At 35.3% G+C, this 17,845-nt stretch overlaps 2 protein-coding genes, 1 non-coding gene and 1 pseudogene across 4 annotated transcripts; 2 read left to right on the plus strand and 2 right to left on the minus strand.

The window, feature by feature from the left end:
* Positions 1-1,638: 1,638 nt before the first annotated feature.
* On the plus strand, positions 1,639-3,683 carry LOC116123508 (transcription factor TCP4-like). The gene is made up of 2 exons (XM_031409269.1): positions 1,639-3,300; positions 3,392-3,683. The coding sequence occupies exon 1, from the start codon at positions 1,990-1,992 to the stop codon at positions 3,262-3,264; it is 1,275 nt and encodes a 424-aa protein (XP_031265129.1). The 5' UTR covers positions 1,639-1,989; the 3' UTR covers positions 3,265-3,300; positions 3,392-3,683.
* A 1,887-nt stretch (positions 3,684-5,570) lies between these two features.
* Positions 5,571-7,391, minus strand: LOC116123499 (annotated as a pseudogene).
* Positions 7,392-8,037: 646 nt separating this feature from the next.
* TRNAI-UAU lies at positions 8,038-8,110 on the minus strand. The gene has a single exon. It is a non-coding gene; the product is annotated as a tRNA-Ile (tRNA).
* A 7,125-nt stretch (positions 8,111-15,235) lies between these two features.
* LOC116123507 lies at positions 15,236-17,596 on the plus strand. 2 transcript variants are annotated; one of them, XM_031409268.1, is made up of 6 exons: positions 15,236-15,271; positions 15,439-16,217; positions 16,324-16,437; positions 16,613-16,785; positions 16,878-17,073; positions 17,158-17,596. In XM_031409268.1, exons 2-6 carry the CDS (start codon positions 15,609-15,611, stop codon positions 17,329-17,331), a joined length of 1,266 nt encoding a protein of 421 aa, XP_031265128.1. In that variant the 5' UTR covers positions 15,236-15,271; positions 15,439-15,608; the 3' UTR covers positions 17,332-17,596. The 2 variants fall into 2 exon arrangements, with proteins under 2 accessions (XP_031265128.1, XP_031265127.1); XM_031409267.1 differs by lacking the exon at positions 15,236-15,271 and having other exon boundaries at positions 15,349-16,217.
* The last annotated feature ends 249 nt before the right edge of the window (positions 17,597-17,845 follow it).

Consider the following 17,845-nt stretch of genomic DNA (forward strand, 5'->3'; position numbering starts at 1 on the left):
AAGGCAGAAAAAGGTGAGGTGGGAAAAGGGAATACAGAGGGAAAAAGAAGAAGTTGTTTATTTCAAGTGAAGCAATAAAGAAAGGCAAAGAGAAAAGCTGCAATTGGGTCATTGTCAAAAGGTCTGATGGTGGCGTATAAAGGATCTATCCAATCTCTTCATCTCTTTTAAGCACCAATCTCCTTGAATGCCTTCCTTTCAACTATTTTTTAACTTCCATGTGAAAATGACTTAAATTTAGGTAATATTACGTTTACAACTTAATTTCATAATTCTGACTTAACAACTTATAATTAATCAGCTTGTAAATAGGTCTTATCTGCTCACTATGAGTTTTGTCTATCCAATTATTGACTAATTATAAGCTATCACGTCAGAGTTATAATTTTTTTTCTTCACAATTCTGATATAACAGCTCATAATTGATCAATTCGTAAATAAATCTCATTTGCTCACTATGAGTCTTGTCTATCCAATTACTAAATAATTACGAACTATCACGTCAGAGTTATAATTTTTTTTTCATAATTTCGATATGATAGCTCACAATTCATCAGCTGTAAATAGGTCTCATTTGTTCACTATGAGTATTGTCTATCCAATTATTAACTAATTATGAACTGTTACGTTAGAGTTACGAAGGAAAATTTATAAAATTAGATTGTGAACCAAATCTTTATATTAAATTTAACTTAAAAAAAAAAAAAAAAGGAATCATAAATTCAAACATGTGAGAGTTTGAAGTAGGAATAATATAAAATGGGGCATTTAGAGTTGACGTCTAATAATAAAGGGTAGGTATGAAGGTTTAAACGTCTAGTAATTAATTAAGAGAAAATGAAAAGGCTAAGAAAGGGAAGGAAATGGAATGGTAAAAACCAGAAAAAAAAAAAAAAAAGGAGTAAAAGAGAGAGAAACAGTGAACGAACGAATGTGAGGAGAGTGTTTTGTTCTGTTTTCTTTTGGGTTAGATGTTTTTTAGTGTAGGGTATAAAGAACAGCAGCGATGAGATCACAGGTACTTTAATCTCTTTTCTGACGAAACACTGCCACACTTTACCACTTTCATCATCAACCCAACCCCTTCTTATATACTAAAACCAACAATTCTCTTCCCTCTCTCTACCTATCTATCTAAATCTAAATACCCTTTTATTATTCCAACTTCATCTCTCTGCAATAACTTTTTTATTAAATATGAAAATCTTGCAGGAAATATCCGAAGGGGAATTTTAGGCTGTTCTTGGTGAAGTGGGTTTGTTAGTGTTTATCCAACATCATTAGAACCAAGTTTTGTTTTTGTTGGTTTGGTTTGGTTACTAGATACAGGGCTCAATTACCAAAAGCTGATAGCACTAACAGAGAGAAGGAAAGAGATGGGTTAGGCTAGTTGGGTTTGCCTGGGGTTGTGGGTAGGTTTATTTTCAGTTTTTTTTTTAGGGTGACTTTTTATGTTTAGATGGTTTGTGTTGGTGTTGGGGTGATGGAAGTGGAAATATTGAATGGCAGGGCCCTTTGGGAGAGGCAACAACAACAACAAGAGCAGCAGGAACAGAGTTATCAGGTTTCAGCGTGGTGGCAGTTGCACAAGCAACAAGAGCAAAACCAATACAACAGGTGTAGTAGTACTAGTAAAGAAGCATCAACAACCACCATCCATTAAGCTTAAGTATACTTCTCCATCAAAAACTGGAACAGGAAAATCACCACAGCCTGACTCTGGATCCTCAAAGGAATCGTCATCATCATCAGCAGCAACCTCCTCCTCCTCATCCAAACCAACAACTTTTCAATTCAACCCATGTAGACCAACAACAAGAAGAAGCAGATGAAGAAGAAACTGAACCAGAACACCACCAACAAAACCAACATTTCATTCCAAGATTAGGCTTAGATTCACAATTCCAACAACACCAATACGAACAACAACAACCCCAGAAAAAGCGCTCTTACTTCCCATCTTCTTCTAAAATCCAATATGCAAGAAAAATGGGAGAGAGTCAGAATCAAGCTGCAGCAACAACGTCAAGATTGGGGATAAGAAACAGTAGTGGAGGCGAGATCGTTGAGGTCCAAGGAGGTCACATTGTTCGCTCAACAGGAAGAAAAGACCGTCACAGTAAAGTTTGTACTGCAAAAGGTCCAAGAGACCGCCGTGTTCGGCTCTCTGCCCACACAGCCATTCAGTTCTACGATGTTCAAGACCGCCTTGGTTACGACCGCCCCAGCAAAGCCGTAGATTGGCTTATCAAGAAAGCAAAAGATGCCATTGATAAACTTGATGAGTTACCTCCATGGAATCCAGAAACTGTAACCACCACTACTACAACTACTAAAACAAGAAACGCTCAACAAAATGAAACAAGAAATCTAGGTAGAGACTTTCAGTTTCCCCGGAGTTCAGGAGCTGTAATGGGCGTTGGTAGTGGTAGTTCTGATGTTCAAAATCTTCTTATGGTTGAAAATCCGAACCAAAGTTCGAGTTTTTTACCTCCATCTTTGGACTCGGATTCAATTGCTGATACAATCAAGTCCTTCTTTCCAATGGGTGCTACAACTGATACACCTTCATCCATTCAGTTTCAGAGTTACCCACCAGATTTGCTTTCGAGGACTGCAAGTCACAGCCAAGATCTAAGGCTTTCGCTCCAGTCATTTCAGGAGCCAAATAGTATTCTTTTACAGCATCAACCACATCATCAAGCTCATTCTCAACACCAACATCCGGATGAGCAAGTCCAGGTTTTGTTCTCTGGAACAACCCCACTGGGGTTTGATTCTTCTTCTGCTGGGTGGTCTGAAACTGAGGAGCAGCATCACCATCACCGCTCAGCAGAAATTTCCAGGTTCCAGAGAATGGTTGCTTGGAATAACAGTGGTGGTGCTGATGCTGGTGCCAGTGGAAGTGCTGGTGGTGGTGGTGGAGGCTTTATGTTTAATTCACTATCAACACAGCCACCACTGCAGCCGTTATTCGGCCAAAACCAGTTGTTTTCATCTCAGAGGGGACCCCTTCAGTCCAGCAACACGCCTTCAGTTCGTGCTTGGATAGACCATCCAATTACTCTCACCAATGATCACCAACATCATCATCAAATTCCTCACCAAACCATCCATCCATCTGTGATATCCGGCATTGGATTCGCCTCTTCTGTTGGTGAATTCTCTGGATTTCACATTCCAGCACGAATTCAAGGCGAAGACGAGGAACATGGTGGCATTCACAACAGGCCATCCTCTGCTTCCTCTGATTCACGCCATTGATTGACCTCAAATACCTTAATCCTTTCCCTCTTACAGGTCTACCTTCAATTCCTGCTTCTAAAAATTTGTTCTTTTTTCTGGTTATTACCAATTTTTACAATAGCTTTTGATTTTAATCATTTTTCAGGTCTTCTTGAATCTTTGCAAAGAGATTGATGTGGGAGCTGATATGATTGATTGAAGACTAGTTAAGAGGGGAGATTTGGGATCATTTTTAGTTCAATGGCCTTAACCGTGGAAGAAGAAATCTGGATGGATTTCAGGTTTTTCATTCCTCGATTGTTTAGCTTCTATAATTTAGTTGATTACGTTTGTATCCTGGTTTCGGGTGAGCTCTTAGAGCTCAACTGTGTTTGTTTTCTGTTGGTTTGCTATGTGTTCATGTTGCCGGAGTTTTTTATGTTATGGTTGTTTGTGTTTTTCCTTTTATTGGTAGTTTGCTATTAAGAAACAGATTTGGTTTGTTATAGTGTTGATTTGATATGTTGCCCAATTGGAACAAACGCGATCCGCAGAATCTGGCACTGTTTCTATAATTCTAATGAAATAATAGTAGCCACAAATCAACTGATATAGAAAATTCAATAGTGTTTTTACTCAGTTCAGTCATATGTTATTTTTGATCTGGTAACAAAATGAGAGAATCAAATTAAGGTCTTTTCCTTTGTTTAGAAATGGTCCAATTCTCATTAGATGAAAGAGAGAGTTCTGTTTGTGATTGGTTTGTTGCTTTACTGCTTTTCCAATGGAACACTTTCATGCCTCAACAACTTCCTTAAACCTGCAAAAAGAATTGAAATAACACTGGTCTTTTACATCTCTATCATGCTCATGTTTTTGGGAGCATACATTGAGAAGTCATTTTCTGTGAATAGTAGAAGTTGCTGGAGGAGTGGATTAGACTTCTTCCAGAATTTCTTCTTCTCTGAAAAAGATTGAATTTTCTTAACTTCAGTAGATATCATTGTTTTTATACTGTCATGTACTTTCTATATCGCCGCAACTTAGCTTCTTAAGTATGCACGACGAATGTTAAGTGGGAGTCTAATCTGGAAATAGAACCCAATGCACCCTTTAGTGGAAGCTGAATAGTGAATATGCTTTTTATCAGTAGTTCAACCAAAGTAGTCATCCTGGTAGTAGTCCCAATTACCAAATTTCGTAGAATCTGAATCCTCGCATACTTGCCCATGAATTAAGAGTATAGAACTATTACAGATACATAAATGTTATATTTTTGAACTTTAAAACCACATTCTGGAGGAATCTAAGGTCATGGTCTTGTAATGAATGAGCAAGTTAAAGATTAATTTAGAAGGAAGACCAAGTGGGGCTAAGTGGAGTACATCTGCCGGAGGAACCATGAAAGGGGAATGGGATGAACGCAACAAGTTTAATTATGGAAAGAATACACAGATGGATACCACCACTAATATGATATTTGTCCATCTGTAAATGGTCCCATACCCTGTAAATCTCAGTGCCTAATAAAAATCTATCCAAGTCTAGCTGGAAACTTTTATTTTTTGTAGGAGAAAAAACAATGAAGGGAGGGGGAAAAATAAATTCCCAAGCTTGCTTATACAGTGATTTTGACATTTGCTTTATGGTGGCTGGTACTTCTTTATAGTTAGTTGAAGAGGTACTTCTTTATAGTTAGTTGAAGAGTATTACTCCAAAGGCCTTATAGGTTGACATAAACAATACAGAAGATTTTTTTGCTGAATGATACTGAGGAAATTGTACAACACCTCTATCAACCAGAGGGCCAATCATTAGTTGCACAATGTATTCCTTGTTTCTTCAATGAAAGCAAAATATAAAATTGGGATTTGGCAGAGAAACCGGTCTGGATGAGAAGAATATGTGTTTTTTAAAGAAGTATCTCATGAAGAAAAAAAAAATTGCAGTTTCTTAGGGTTGAAAAGAGACGAGATTCTTGTTGGGATGTACTTGATGTTACCAAGAAGATTGAAATGGAATCATATATTGTATGATAATTAAAACATAATATAATGGACAAATGAGTAGGATCAGTATGTGTTCAATGTTCTTTAACAAAGACTAAGATAAGATTAAAACAGTGAGATGAAATATAAAATTTTGTTGCTAATGGTTCTGCCACACGTAGCCAACTGTTTTTGACTCTTTATCTCATTTACTGTTTGGATCCTTCTTGAAAGTACAACAAAAACTTGTCCTCATTGAAGAATCCAAACCATGGAGATTCAGCATTTTCCATCATCGGCTAGACGACATGCACAACATTCAATAAGTTACAGGCATGAGTTTTTATAGGCAATAAATTACACAATGCATTCTATATATTTTATATATTTACGTTGTAGACAAAACAATCCAAGATATTATAAGATTTTTTCTCTTATTTCACACACTACATGGAAAAAGAAATTCACACCAATCCAGCTGAGCAAAAGGAAAACACAAATCCAAAAAGGTGCCTATGAATTTTTGTCACTCATTTGCCAAGTTACTATTGAGTCTCTTGGGCAGCTTGGTTTTCAGCAATTTGGTTGGGTGATTTCTTTGCTTTTGTAGTTTTATTCCCATTTGATGAGGCAGGTTTAGTTGACACTACTGTTAGCTTCAACTCTGTCTGGTTGGTGACATTATCTCCATTGCTCACCTGCTTGGTCTTGATTTTCTTCGTGTTGATGGGTTTGGCATTAACCCTGACTTCCCAGGGTCGTGCAGCAACCCATCGCTCCATCCAGCTCCAACCCCAGTTCTCTTTGCAAATACTGTAATAAGCCTGCCCCAGATACTGGGTAGGGTTTGCTCTCCACTGCAAAACATAGATAAAATTTTACACAATCTATAAGTATCAGATGGAGATGTCAATGGCAATGTTTTCCATAGCAGGCAGATCGACCTGGTGAGAAAATGCATACGCCATGGCTCGCTCACGCTTAACCGCAGCTTCTTCTCTCTGTTGTATCCTGGAAAGAATTTCCTCCATTGTTTCAGAGCCATTATGCCATTCAACCTATTGAGAAAGTAAAACAACTCTTGAAATAGTTTTGGAGCAATTAAGAATAGTGATTAAAATTGCAGGCAGGAGAAGATCTTTTTGATATGTAAGCGTATCAGTTTGAAATCAATGGCTTAAATGCAAAAAGCTTAGCTGATTGCTAACACAAGTCGGCTACAGCCTAATGGTCTACCACAGTAACCACACTATAGGACAATTACTTTTTCATTAATTACATGGTGCTCTGTGACCGTTACTTGTTATCAAAGCTGTAAAAGTTGGCAGGGCTCAAAGTTCCAGTTATAGTTAGGGTCTGAAAGCTACAACTTAAATGGAAGTAAGAATGATAGTTGAGTAGTACCTCTAACTCATGAAGTTTAGCCTCTAGTTCAACGATTTTCTAGCTTCTTTTGCCAGCCGACCTTCCACCACCATGCAAAGTCTGCGGTTCTTATTTGTGCCTGGATGTTGCACCATGAATGAATGTAGCTTAATGCATTTGACGTTTGCTTTTGAACAGTTTGGTCCTGAATCAAGATGTTAAATCTCCCGGTGCCCCTAATCCGGCGAATCGACTTTCTTGCCTGCAAAAATTAAACCAATTTAACCTTAAAATTTTTTTTTTTTTTGGAATTCGGCTTTTTCGAATGCATTTATATCATCTTTGAGATATTAATTAAATGATGTTAGAATATATTTATTTGTGATTCAAAAATATTTTAGAATTACATAATTAAAAGATCTATCTTCTATCTCATATTTCTAATATCAAAAATGTTCTGACATAATAATAGAAATACTAAATAATGTGACTGGGTTACCCTATATGCCCGGAAGCTTTCTGAATCCGGGTTGCAGCTTTATCTTCAACTGATTTTCTGGGTAATCCAGGATTGCTATGTGAACCTCCATTGGCATTACTGTTCGATTCACTTGGAGTCTGAGAATCTCCATTAGATTTTTCAAAGCTGAATGCACCTGCAAATCAAATAGATGATTAAACAAACACAGATTTATAAAAAAAAAAGATCAGTAAAACATAAATTATAAGTAAAAATAATTAGTATTACCTTTCCTTGTTTTGGTTCAATCGTTTTGCGCAAACTAATAACCTAAGCCAGTCCCCTGAACCCATTCTTATTGAGCTGACAAAATTCAATTCTAATTAGATTTTGTAAGCACTACCCTTTTGAAGCAATTGATCAAAGACACATTAGACAAAAGAAACCTTGACAAGAAACAAAGAAATGGAGGAAATGATGAAACACACAGAAGATAAAGTGGGAGATGCAGTTGGTTGGGGGATGTTTTGGGAAGATGGGGTGTGTAGATAAAGAAGTTAACTAGATTGTAAGAAAAGCCAGAGAGAGAGAGAAAGTTGCCTGCATGGTTGTGTTTCACTATATTATGCAAAAAAATGACATTTGAACTAAAGTGAAGCTTGAGTTTGATCTTTTGGAAGATGAACAATCAACAACACAAGTTTAAAGAACGATGAAAACTGAGATTACACACAAATGTCCATATGGCAGGTTCTCATCATGTCCAGATGGTCTGGATCTGAGGCTGATTATTTCATTAGCATAGTTTGGATATGGCTTTTTTCCAAAATGGGTCAGTTGTAATGGAAAAGAAAAATTATTTCTGTCCAGTTCTGACTTATGTATGTCTCTCGTATCGATACCTATATTGCCACGAACATTTAATACAGACCTAGTGTATCAATCAGCTAGTGTATCAATACAGACAGATTAAAAAAATTGAAAAATTTAAATTGAACATGGTCCCGGCGGGGCTCGAACCCGCGCCCTCGGCTCATAAGACCAACGCTCTAACCAACTGAGCTACGGGACCACGCAACGTAAGTTTTTGAAAATTTTATCTATTAATAATACATACATTGCTTTTCTTCAGTTTTCTTAAACTTTTTGTGTGAAGATGGTGAAAGACATTAGAAAATATATTAAAATTGAAGATAAGATAAGGTCAAAGGTTACATGTTTTTTAGAACTATATAATATGATAATTCCCCAAGATTACAAGTAAGATAACTTATATATAAACAATACAGTACGGACACTGAAAAAGTTGTTTATACCGCCTACGTAACGCGCGTTCGAATTTTTTTACAATTTTTTTACAATTTTTTTTAGTAAATGGCCGTCCATCAAATTTTGGACGGCCGTTCACTCACATAGTCGCCCGTCCATATGTTGAATTTTTTTTACATTTTTTTTCTAGTAAATGGCCGTCCATCAAATTGGACGGCCGTTCACTCACATAGACGCCCGTCCATATTATATGGACGGGCGTCCATATACAAGGACAGACGTCCCCATTTAAAGGACGTCCGTCCATAAATAAAATACAATAAAAAAATTTGTAAAACATTATGGACACGCCGTCCCTTAATTTGAACGGGCGTCCACAAATACGAGACGTCTTATGGATGCCCGTCCAAACTTAATTTGTTTTAAAAAATAAAATAAAAATTTGGACGCCGTCCATAAATTGTGGACGGGGGTCCCTTAAGTTTGGACGCCCGTCCTTGACCCAATATGAAAAAAAAAAAAAAAAAAAACTTGGGCACGGCCATCCATAAATTTTGGACAGCTGTCCCTAACTGTTGGATGGGCATCCATTAGGATGGACGCCTGTCCCTTATGTAAGGGACAGGCCTATGGACGCCAGCCATACTTTTAATAAAAAAAAAAAAAAAAAAAAACAAAAACCCATTCTCATACAAAGGAAACGGGTCTAATGAACGCCAGTCCATACTTTTAATAAAAAAAAAAAAAAAAACTAAACAAAAACCCATTCTCCTGTTGCAAAACATCTTCGTCTTCATTCCCCATCTCTTATCTTTTTCTTCATCTTCATTGCCAGTGGTGCAGTCCATTTCACTGCCTCAAACAATGACTGTGGTGTCTCTCTTTTTCTTCGTCTTCATTGCCAGTGGTGCAGTCCATTTCACTGCCTCAAATAATGACTGTGGTGTCAGAGATTTTGATATGGAAAAGTATCAACTCTCTAAGCATTTCCATTTTCCTTGGCGAGTGAATGTAAGTTAGTTACATTCAACAGTCCATCTATCCGTATAGTATGTGATGCCTTTGTTGACATGGAGGGTTTTGTGCTTCATTTTCTGGGCAATATATGAAGCACTTGCAGGCTAAAGCTTTCAATTGAATTTTTTATTTTTTTTTTATTTTGTGCTTTTGCAGCATACTTCGCTGAGTCCTGATGGTAAACGTCTGATAATTGTTGGAGACAACCCAGAGGGTATGTTGGTGGATTCTAACACTGGAAAGGTAATTATCTATACTGTTGTCCATATATCTCTTTCCCTTCCTTTTTTCATTTATTTTTCTGGAAGCTGATTAAAAAAAATGACTTGGTGTCTACTGGTGCATGTATATCTAGATCCTGCAAATAGAAATTAAAGCATTTACTGATTTATATTTGTAATTTTCACAGACCGTCAATTAGTTGTCTGGGCACTTGGATTTCTCGTTTGCATCAGCATGGCAACTTGAGATGAAGAAAAAGAGAGGAGGAATGAAGACGAAGAAGAAGAAGAATGGGTTTTTGTTTAGAATTTTTTTTTTTTTATTAGAAATATGGACGAATGGACGCCCGTCCCCAAAGTTTTTTTTTTTTTCATATTTGGGTCAAGGACGGGCGTCCATTATGTGGGCGCCCGTCCAAACTTAAGGGACACCCCTCCACAATTTGTGGACGGGCGTCCAAATTTTTTAAAACAAATTAAGTTTGGACGGGCATCCCGTATTTGCGGACACCCGTCCAAAATTAAGGAACGGTCGTCCACAACCTATGAACGGCTGTCTATTATGTTTTACAAATTTTTTTATTGTATTTTATTTATGGACGGCCGTCCTTTAAATAGGGACGTCCATCCCTTGTATATGGATGCCCGTCCATATAATATGGACAGGCGTCCATGTGAGTGAAAGGCCGTCCAAATTTGATGGACGGCCGTTCACTAGAAAAAAATTGTAAAAAAATTCAGACGCGCGTTACATATAGGCCGGTATAGAATTTCGGTGCAACTTTTTCGGTACCCCTAGTGTTATTGATGGTATAATAAGAAGTAAATTATCCAAGTAAAGTGCTTCGTCTAAGAAATATAGTGTTACATAACTGATATTATATACAAACTAATGTGTCATTATTTTTTCATTCGCACGTTATCATTTATATATATTAAGCATTTAATAAATTAACTTTTTATATACATTCTTCCATTTAACTTTTATAATAAATCAATTTATATGTAAGGGTTTATACATCTAATTATTCAATATTATATATTACGGCCAAAATACCTGACTTAAATTAAATTATGGGTTTTAACTTAGCTTGCAAGATTCATTAAAAGTAGCACATCTAAATCACTCATTTAGTATTGGGTACCTTTCCTATGTAGCATTATTGTATGAGAGGTGGAGTTTCTCTTTCCTTATGATAGGAAATTCAAATTAAATTTTTGTTACAATTTAGGTACAATGGTGTGTATGTGTTGACTTGACTGTTAGGTGCTATAAACCATTGTTCTGAAAATCAGACCGGTTCGACCGAGAGCCGACGACATCTCCGGTCCGGTATCCTCTGAAAACTGGTATTTTCAATCAAACCGGATTGAGCCGCAATTGGACCGCCAGAATAGTGTCGATTCGCTGTCCAATCCTGCTGGATTCCAGCATCGTTCAAGGGAGAAAACACCACCATTAGACTCGATGGCATCTCCATGACAAAACCCATCCATTTTCAGTGGTTGTCGTCCAGCCTTCTTCACTCGCCGTCCACCTATAGTTCACGCGACCGTCGGACCTCTTTCTTGATTCCGGCAAGTTCCATCGCCGATGGAACTCCCTAACACCACCATCAGATTCGCTGGCACCTATACATCAAAAGCCCCATGATTCCAAACTTCGATTGGCCGTCAATCGTCGCTGCCGCCACCAGTCACCAGTCTCTTCCCGTGACAAGGGTGTTTTGGACAGATTTCAAACCTTAAGGGAGTATTATAGGGGTGTTTTGATGAATATCAAACATTTAGGGACTAAAACAATTTTATAGAATACGGTCCAACCGACCGATCCAACCAGAAATCGAACCCTTGAACGGGTCATAATCCGGTCCGGTTTTCAAAACATTGCTATAAACTGACATGAAGATGTTTTTTTTTTTTTTTTTGTTTCGGCTTGGTCTCACCCGTTTTATGTGTTGTTTAATTGTTGAGCTGTAAGAGATTTTTGTTGATGTTATCTCTAGCCCAAGCTTGTGAAGATGACATTAAAGTTGATGGGCCTAATGGAAATATATGATTAAACAAAAAAATATTCTTCTTCTTCTATGCTTTTATTTCAATGTTCTAAATTTTTTTCTTTTTCTTTTTGAGTAACCAAGGTGTTTGGGTCAGTTTGCTAGAACCTCAATTAATCCTCGAGGTCCATTGAACACCCTACAGACCAAAATGGTTAAATAAGTCATAATGTTATTGTGATAGGTAGCTTGAAGATTTGAACCTAAAAACTCAAAGAAATGAGCAAATCTCCTTAACTATCCAACCAACCCCTTGGAGTTTCAAAGTTATATTTGCACTTATCAAAATTAAAAGTAAATTGAAATCAATAAGAATTAATAATAAAACCTGATTTTTCTTCTGTCAGGATGAGATTTAGAATTGATTACTTGATTGTTAATACTGATTGATATTTTTAATTTTTTATAACTATGTATATAAAGCTTTTAAATAAAAATATGGAAGGAGAACATAAATAATATTTTTTTTTATTATAATTATATTTTATGAGTGTGTATCATTGATTGAAATAGAATCTTGCTGAAAAGGAGAAGAAGATGGGTGTCCTTATATTTTGCATATCTAACAAAAGTGTTGGGATATTATGTGGAGGTGTAAACTCTGATAGAGCTCCACAATGGGCCAAATGAGAGTGGGTTTATTGAAGACAAAAATTGTTTGACAAGTCAAAAAGATAGTTTTGTTGTGGTGGGTAAGGTGGTCCAATTTAGTAAAGGTAGTGATAGGATTTCTCTTTGTTTGATTGCAATCTCTATTCACATCTCAACTTCTTTATTATTTATTTACTTTCCTTTGCCTTTTTCTTCATTTAATCTAAATTTTCCTTATTGGCCAATTGCCTTATTACTACTCCAATAATGTTAACGTATTAACAAATCTTACAAAGATTTATATACAAACTGATATGATACAAAATAAATAAAAAAGTGAATACAAAAAGTCAAACTCATCATATTCACTATTTCATTTATTTTCTATCACTTTTTTTTTTTTTTAAGTATATGAGTTATCTAAGTCCATATTAAAGTTTGTCTAATTCTTAATGTTATAGAACACTCTATGAGTCCAATGGACCAAGATAATTCCACAAATATGGTAAGTACCTCTCCTGCAACTTAAGCAAGAGACCCCTTGAGTATAGTTAACCCTCATGGCGGAAGAATTTGTCATCCGACCACATAGAAAGAGGTCAAACCGTTTTGTATATAAATATTTATAAGATTTGTTTGTACATCTAATATTACTCTAATTACTTCATGTTGTGAATATAAATTATCAGTTATTATTAAATAATAATCCTATTATCAATTTTTTTTTTTTTTTTTCAGCCTTCTTTAGCTGCCATATTTGACCAATAGCCCATAATATTATCTTATAACTTATCTTTTGTTATCAACTTATGGTCATGGACTCATGGTCGTGTCACCCAAATCACCATGGATAATTAATTATAGGGTTTATTTCTTACACCCCACCCCCATTGCAGAATTGTTTAGTCTTAAGCACATCTAGACTTTTTTGAGATAAGGGCGTATTTATTAATTATAGGGAGGGTTTTTGATAATTTTCAAAAAGATTGGGTTATGGGTATCCTTATATTAAGCGATGCCATAAAACCCGAAAATTAATTGGTAAATTTAATGTCTTATTAACTAGTACTAATAACATATATTCTCATATTTATCAGATTAAACGTTAGGTTAAAATAAAAATATAATTCATGTCAATATACCCTCTAGTTTAAGGTTAATTTCAATCAATGAAAATACTAAATTAATGCGTCTCACTGATTTTTTTAAAATTATAAATTATTCACTTGAAATATTTAAAAACCTTTAAAATTTTAAAAGAAACCCCTATATATATATATATACCTTGACAATTGGTATTTAAATAAAATTCTTAACAACATTTGAGAGGAAACACCGTATTAAATTAACCCTTTAGTTCATATATTGTTATAATCATATATGGTGGTAAATTTGTGGTGATGAACTTAAAACAAATATAATTCATGTCCTTAATTTCTTCTAAGTTCTAATTTCCGTACACTCTAGTCTAGATTAATACATTCACTTTCTCTCTCTTTTTTTTTTTTTTTTTTAGTGACGGAGGTGTTTGGACCAGCTTGCGTGTATTTCAACTAATTCACAGAGTCTATTGAACACTTTACAAGCCTAATGTTTGTGGTAGATGACCCCAAAATGGTTTGAACCCAATAAATTAATAAAGAAAGCAAACATTCATTGAATATAAAATCTCACTTGTTACAAAGATTTTTAAAAGAGTAATACTATTCATTCCAAAGTATTTTCCAAATTTCACACTCCAAATGATATATCACTATATGTAAAACTGTCATATAATTTTAATATATTATCATTTTATGGGAGAATGACATTTTTCCACCCAAGGTTTGATGAAAGGACACTTTTCCACCCGTCAAGTTTCAAAATGATACTTTCTCACCCGTTTGTTAGGTTCTGTAAGTGTTTTCTGTTAATATTTGATTGAAAAGATGAAAATACCCTTAAATATTTTATTTCTTAATTAATTGATTATAAATTAAAATTTAGTTAATTCAAAGTTTTTATTCGATTATTTATTAGTCCAAGTATAACGAAACATTTTTTTCTTTGTTTATTTAATTAATTAGGAATATTGATTTTTTTTTTGTTCATTAGTAAAAATGAAAAAACATTATAAATAATAGTGATATGATATTGATGACATTATAAATAAATATTAAAATTATTTAATTTTAAATAATTTTATAACATTATTCTTAACTTTTTAGGTGGGATTAACTATTTTGTCTTTTTTGAATTTTTAATATTTGACTTTTTGGCTAATAAAAAAATAATAAATTTTTTTTAAAGTAAAATATTTAAGAGTATTTTCGTTTTTTTAGTAAAATATTAACGGAAAACATAATAAAACCTAACGAAGGATAAGAAAGTGTCATTTTAAAACTTGATGGGTGAGAAAGGTTGTTTTGCCAAACCTTGGGTGGGAAAATGTCGTTCTCCCTCATTTTATTTACATGTGACCTGAGATAGGATGTAAAACTTGAGACAAATTTTGGGAAGGGTATTATTATTATTGTTTTCAAAGACAATAAACACCCACCCACTAAAATGATTAAAAATTAAAATTAAAAGTAAAGAAATAAAAATAGAGAAAAATGAGGTGGTGAAATATGGATGGGGGAGGGCGACTCGTGAAAGGGCAGAAAAGGTAGGAAGACAGCAAGGGAGATTCCTCGAAGTGGAAGAAATAAGCTAAGCTGACAAGTGACAATGGCACTTAAAAACTTTGGCCCTTACCTACTTTTGGAACTTGTAAACTCAATATTACATAACAACTCTTCATCCATCATTCATGAGAGTCGGTCTAGTTTTACAAATTCGATTGGAGCGAGGATTTGGGCGACAAACCTGAGAGATTTATTGTTTTCAATAGATTTGCATGCTTTTGAAATTTCATACCCTTTTGTTTTTCCTTTTAAATTTACATGACATATCTAGATTTTCATCTGATCTGTCTCTCAGACAAACAAAACAGCAGCTGGGTTTGGAGAAAAATCTGAAATTTCTCAGATTCTCTCTCTCTTCAATCTTTTTTCTGCTGAAAACTTGCCTAGCTTCGTGGGTTTGCCGAGATTTTTGGTAATCTTTTTTTATCTTGCCTTCTTGATATTCCTCTAGATTTTGGTCTTACAAATCTTCAGGTTTTTTTTTTTTATTTCAGATTATGATATCTCTTTTTAATAAATTTTTTTTTTTGTTCAAAAATTATGTTTCTGAAACAAAAATGTGAGAAATGATATGTGTAGCTATGGTAGAGTGAAGATCAAAACTTTGGAAGAGCAGAAACAAAGGTGTAGTGGGATGCATGAGAAAAAGATTTGAGTTTTGATCAAAATTGAATCTTTTATATTCAGACTGACTTCAAAGGTTTTTTATAGCTACTGTGTAAATAATTATTAGATGGACGAGAATAAAAATGGCTCAGGAAGATCAAAAGTGTAGCAATAGTAGCAGTGGTACTTGTGGCGGCGGCGGCGGCGGCGGCAATTTTGTTAGATCTTCCAAGAAACAAAAGCCTAAAAAAGTCCCACAAAGAGGACTTGGTGTGGCTCAACTTGAAAGAATTAGAATTGAACAACAAAAGAAAGATGCAGCTATTGCTTCATCATCTACTACAATTTCACCAACCAATTCCTCATCTCTCTCACTTACAACTCCAAATTTTCATCCTTCAAATCTATCTTCTTCACCTTCTGCAATTCCATCTCCAGCTGCTATTTCATCTCCAAATTTGGTGTTTAGGCCTTCTTCTTCATCACTCCAAAATATTAAAACTTTGAATCCCAACACTGTTCCATTGACAAACCCTGTAGGGTGGTCAACTGTTTCACTTCAAGGCCGTGAAAATGCTCACAAATTGTGGAGTTCTTGTGAGTATAACCTCGAAAAGGAGAGTTCTGGGGTGGATCCCCGTTCGGCCTTTTGCTCGAATTTGAATCATTTCTCTCATGAATCAATCCCCATGTTGCCTCTCTCTAGTTTGATGCAAAGAGCACCTCAATTCCAGCATCATCCTTCTTCAATGGTATCCCATCTACATAATTTTCTTTATTTTTAAGTCGATCTTTACTGAGTTTGTTCTGAATTTTTGTTATGTGTTGTTGTTTTCTTGATACATGGAACTTGTATAGGTGAATGAATCATCAGCAACTTCGTCATCATCTGTACTAAAATTTCAGATGGAGCCCCCTTCAAACCAAAGCTATTATGGCAATTATATACCTATGTGGCCAGAGGAGGAAAAGGTTTGTTCAGATTTTTGCTTCCACCTTGTTTCTAAATAAATTACTTCTTGTACCTGAGTAACCTGAAATTTTTGTAATGAGTTCTATAAACTTTAGCCTGAAATTTATGTTTATTCTTCTTAGATTGAGACATCTAATCTGTAGATTGTTTTAATTTGGTTAAATTTTAGTATAGATGGTTGGCATGAAGAGGTCATATCCCTTTCCTCTAGACAATCCACCTGGCATTTCATCTTTCCACTGCAAATTTCCTCCAATTGTTCATCCCAGAATCAGCAGATCGGATGACTCAGCTGCATGTGGCAGTGGTCACACACTCAATTTCGAACCTGTTGGCACACTTTACAGGTTAGCTTGTCTATGTTTCTATAGTGGTCCCTTATGTTTTTGTGGTAATAAATGTTGATTACTTATGTAGTTGTTGTTTCCAAACTTGCCAGAGAAGGCTCTTCATGCTCAACTTTCATGTTGGAGCCCAATAATTCAAAGAAAAGCATCAAAGAAAATGGAGGTTTTCTCACATTAGCTCCTCCCACAGTAAATGCAATGTCTCAAGGTTCAAAATTAAGGCACCCTCAACCTTATCTAGTCTTCCATGGCACCAAATTCCCGGATTTTGAATCTCTACCTTATCAAGTGAGTCTAATTTAAAACCGATAACCCATTTACATTTTATTAATGTCACATCTTTTCTTATTTCTTTATATCATTTGTGAAAAGGTAAATGTTGAAGAACCAATTCCTCGGCCGGAACCCGGCGGTCCAAGTCACCAGCAACCTTACTATAGCTTCTTTCCACAAGCAGTGGCACAAACAGACCAAGCCACAGGCAGAGTGAATAATTGTAACAATGGTGAAGTAGGTGAAAGTGTTGATCTAAATTTGAAGTTATAAATGTTTATAACTTGTACCCATTTTCTTTGGTAGGCCACTTGTTTATCTGTATGAGACCATACAAAGCAAGACTTATTTTCCTTTTTCTCTAAAACGATTTAACAAGTGGGGAATTTTATAAATTTGCTTATGCAAGCTTGAGTGTGAAAGGGAAAAACCAAATCTTGGCCATGTGAGGGCAGAGAGAAGAGAAAGATAGTGAGATTAGATTGGTTTGTTTTGATGTTGAAATTTGATGAAAGCAAAGTTTGGTTGGTTATGCAAAGTAGGTATGTTATTATTTTTGGTGTTGGTTTTGGTTGGTGAATGAGTCAGTGAGGCAGGCACTTGATTGGTAACAAACTTGTAAAGATGTTTAATTATGCTTTTGTCTTCTCTTTGTTTTGGTGGGGTCTCTAAATCTGACCCTTCACTATGGTTATGCCCCACATTGAATAAGAGAAGATAAGAGAGAGTTTCTCATTAAAAAAAAAAAAAAAAAAAAATGTTTGTTTGGGTCACAGAACTCCTGTTG

The sequence above is a fragment of the Pistacia vera genome, unplaced genomic scaffold (assembly GCF_008641045.1).
Source record: "Pistacia vera cultivar Batoury unplaced genomic scaffold, PisVer_v2 Contig1426, whole genome shotgun sequence".
NCBI lineage: Eukaryota > Viridiplantae > Streptophyta > Magnoliopsida > Sapindales > Anacardiaceae > Pistacia > Pistacia vera.

What these genes read in the sequence shown, in the direction of transcription:
- LOC116123508 (XM_031409269.1), top strand. Translation starts at nt 1,990, where the DNA reads ATGGGAGAGAGTCAGAATCAAGCTGCAGCAACAACGTCAAGATTGGGG.
- LOC116123507 (XM_031409268.1), top strand. Translation starts at nt 15,609, where the DNA reads ATGGCTCAGGAAGATCAAAAGTGTAGCAATAGTAGCAGTGGTACTTGT. An exon ending in TGTGGCCAGAGGAGGAAAAG is followed by an intron (nt 16,438 to 16,612) that starts GTTTGTTCAGAT and finishes ATTTTAGTATAG; the next exon opens with ATGGTTGGCATGAAGAGGTC. An exon ending in CCTGTTGGCACACTTTACAG is followed by an intron (nt 16,786 to 16,877) that starts GTTAGCTTGTCT and finishes CAAACTTGCCAG; the next exon opens with AGAAGGCTCTTCATGCTCAA.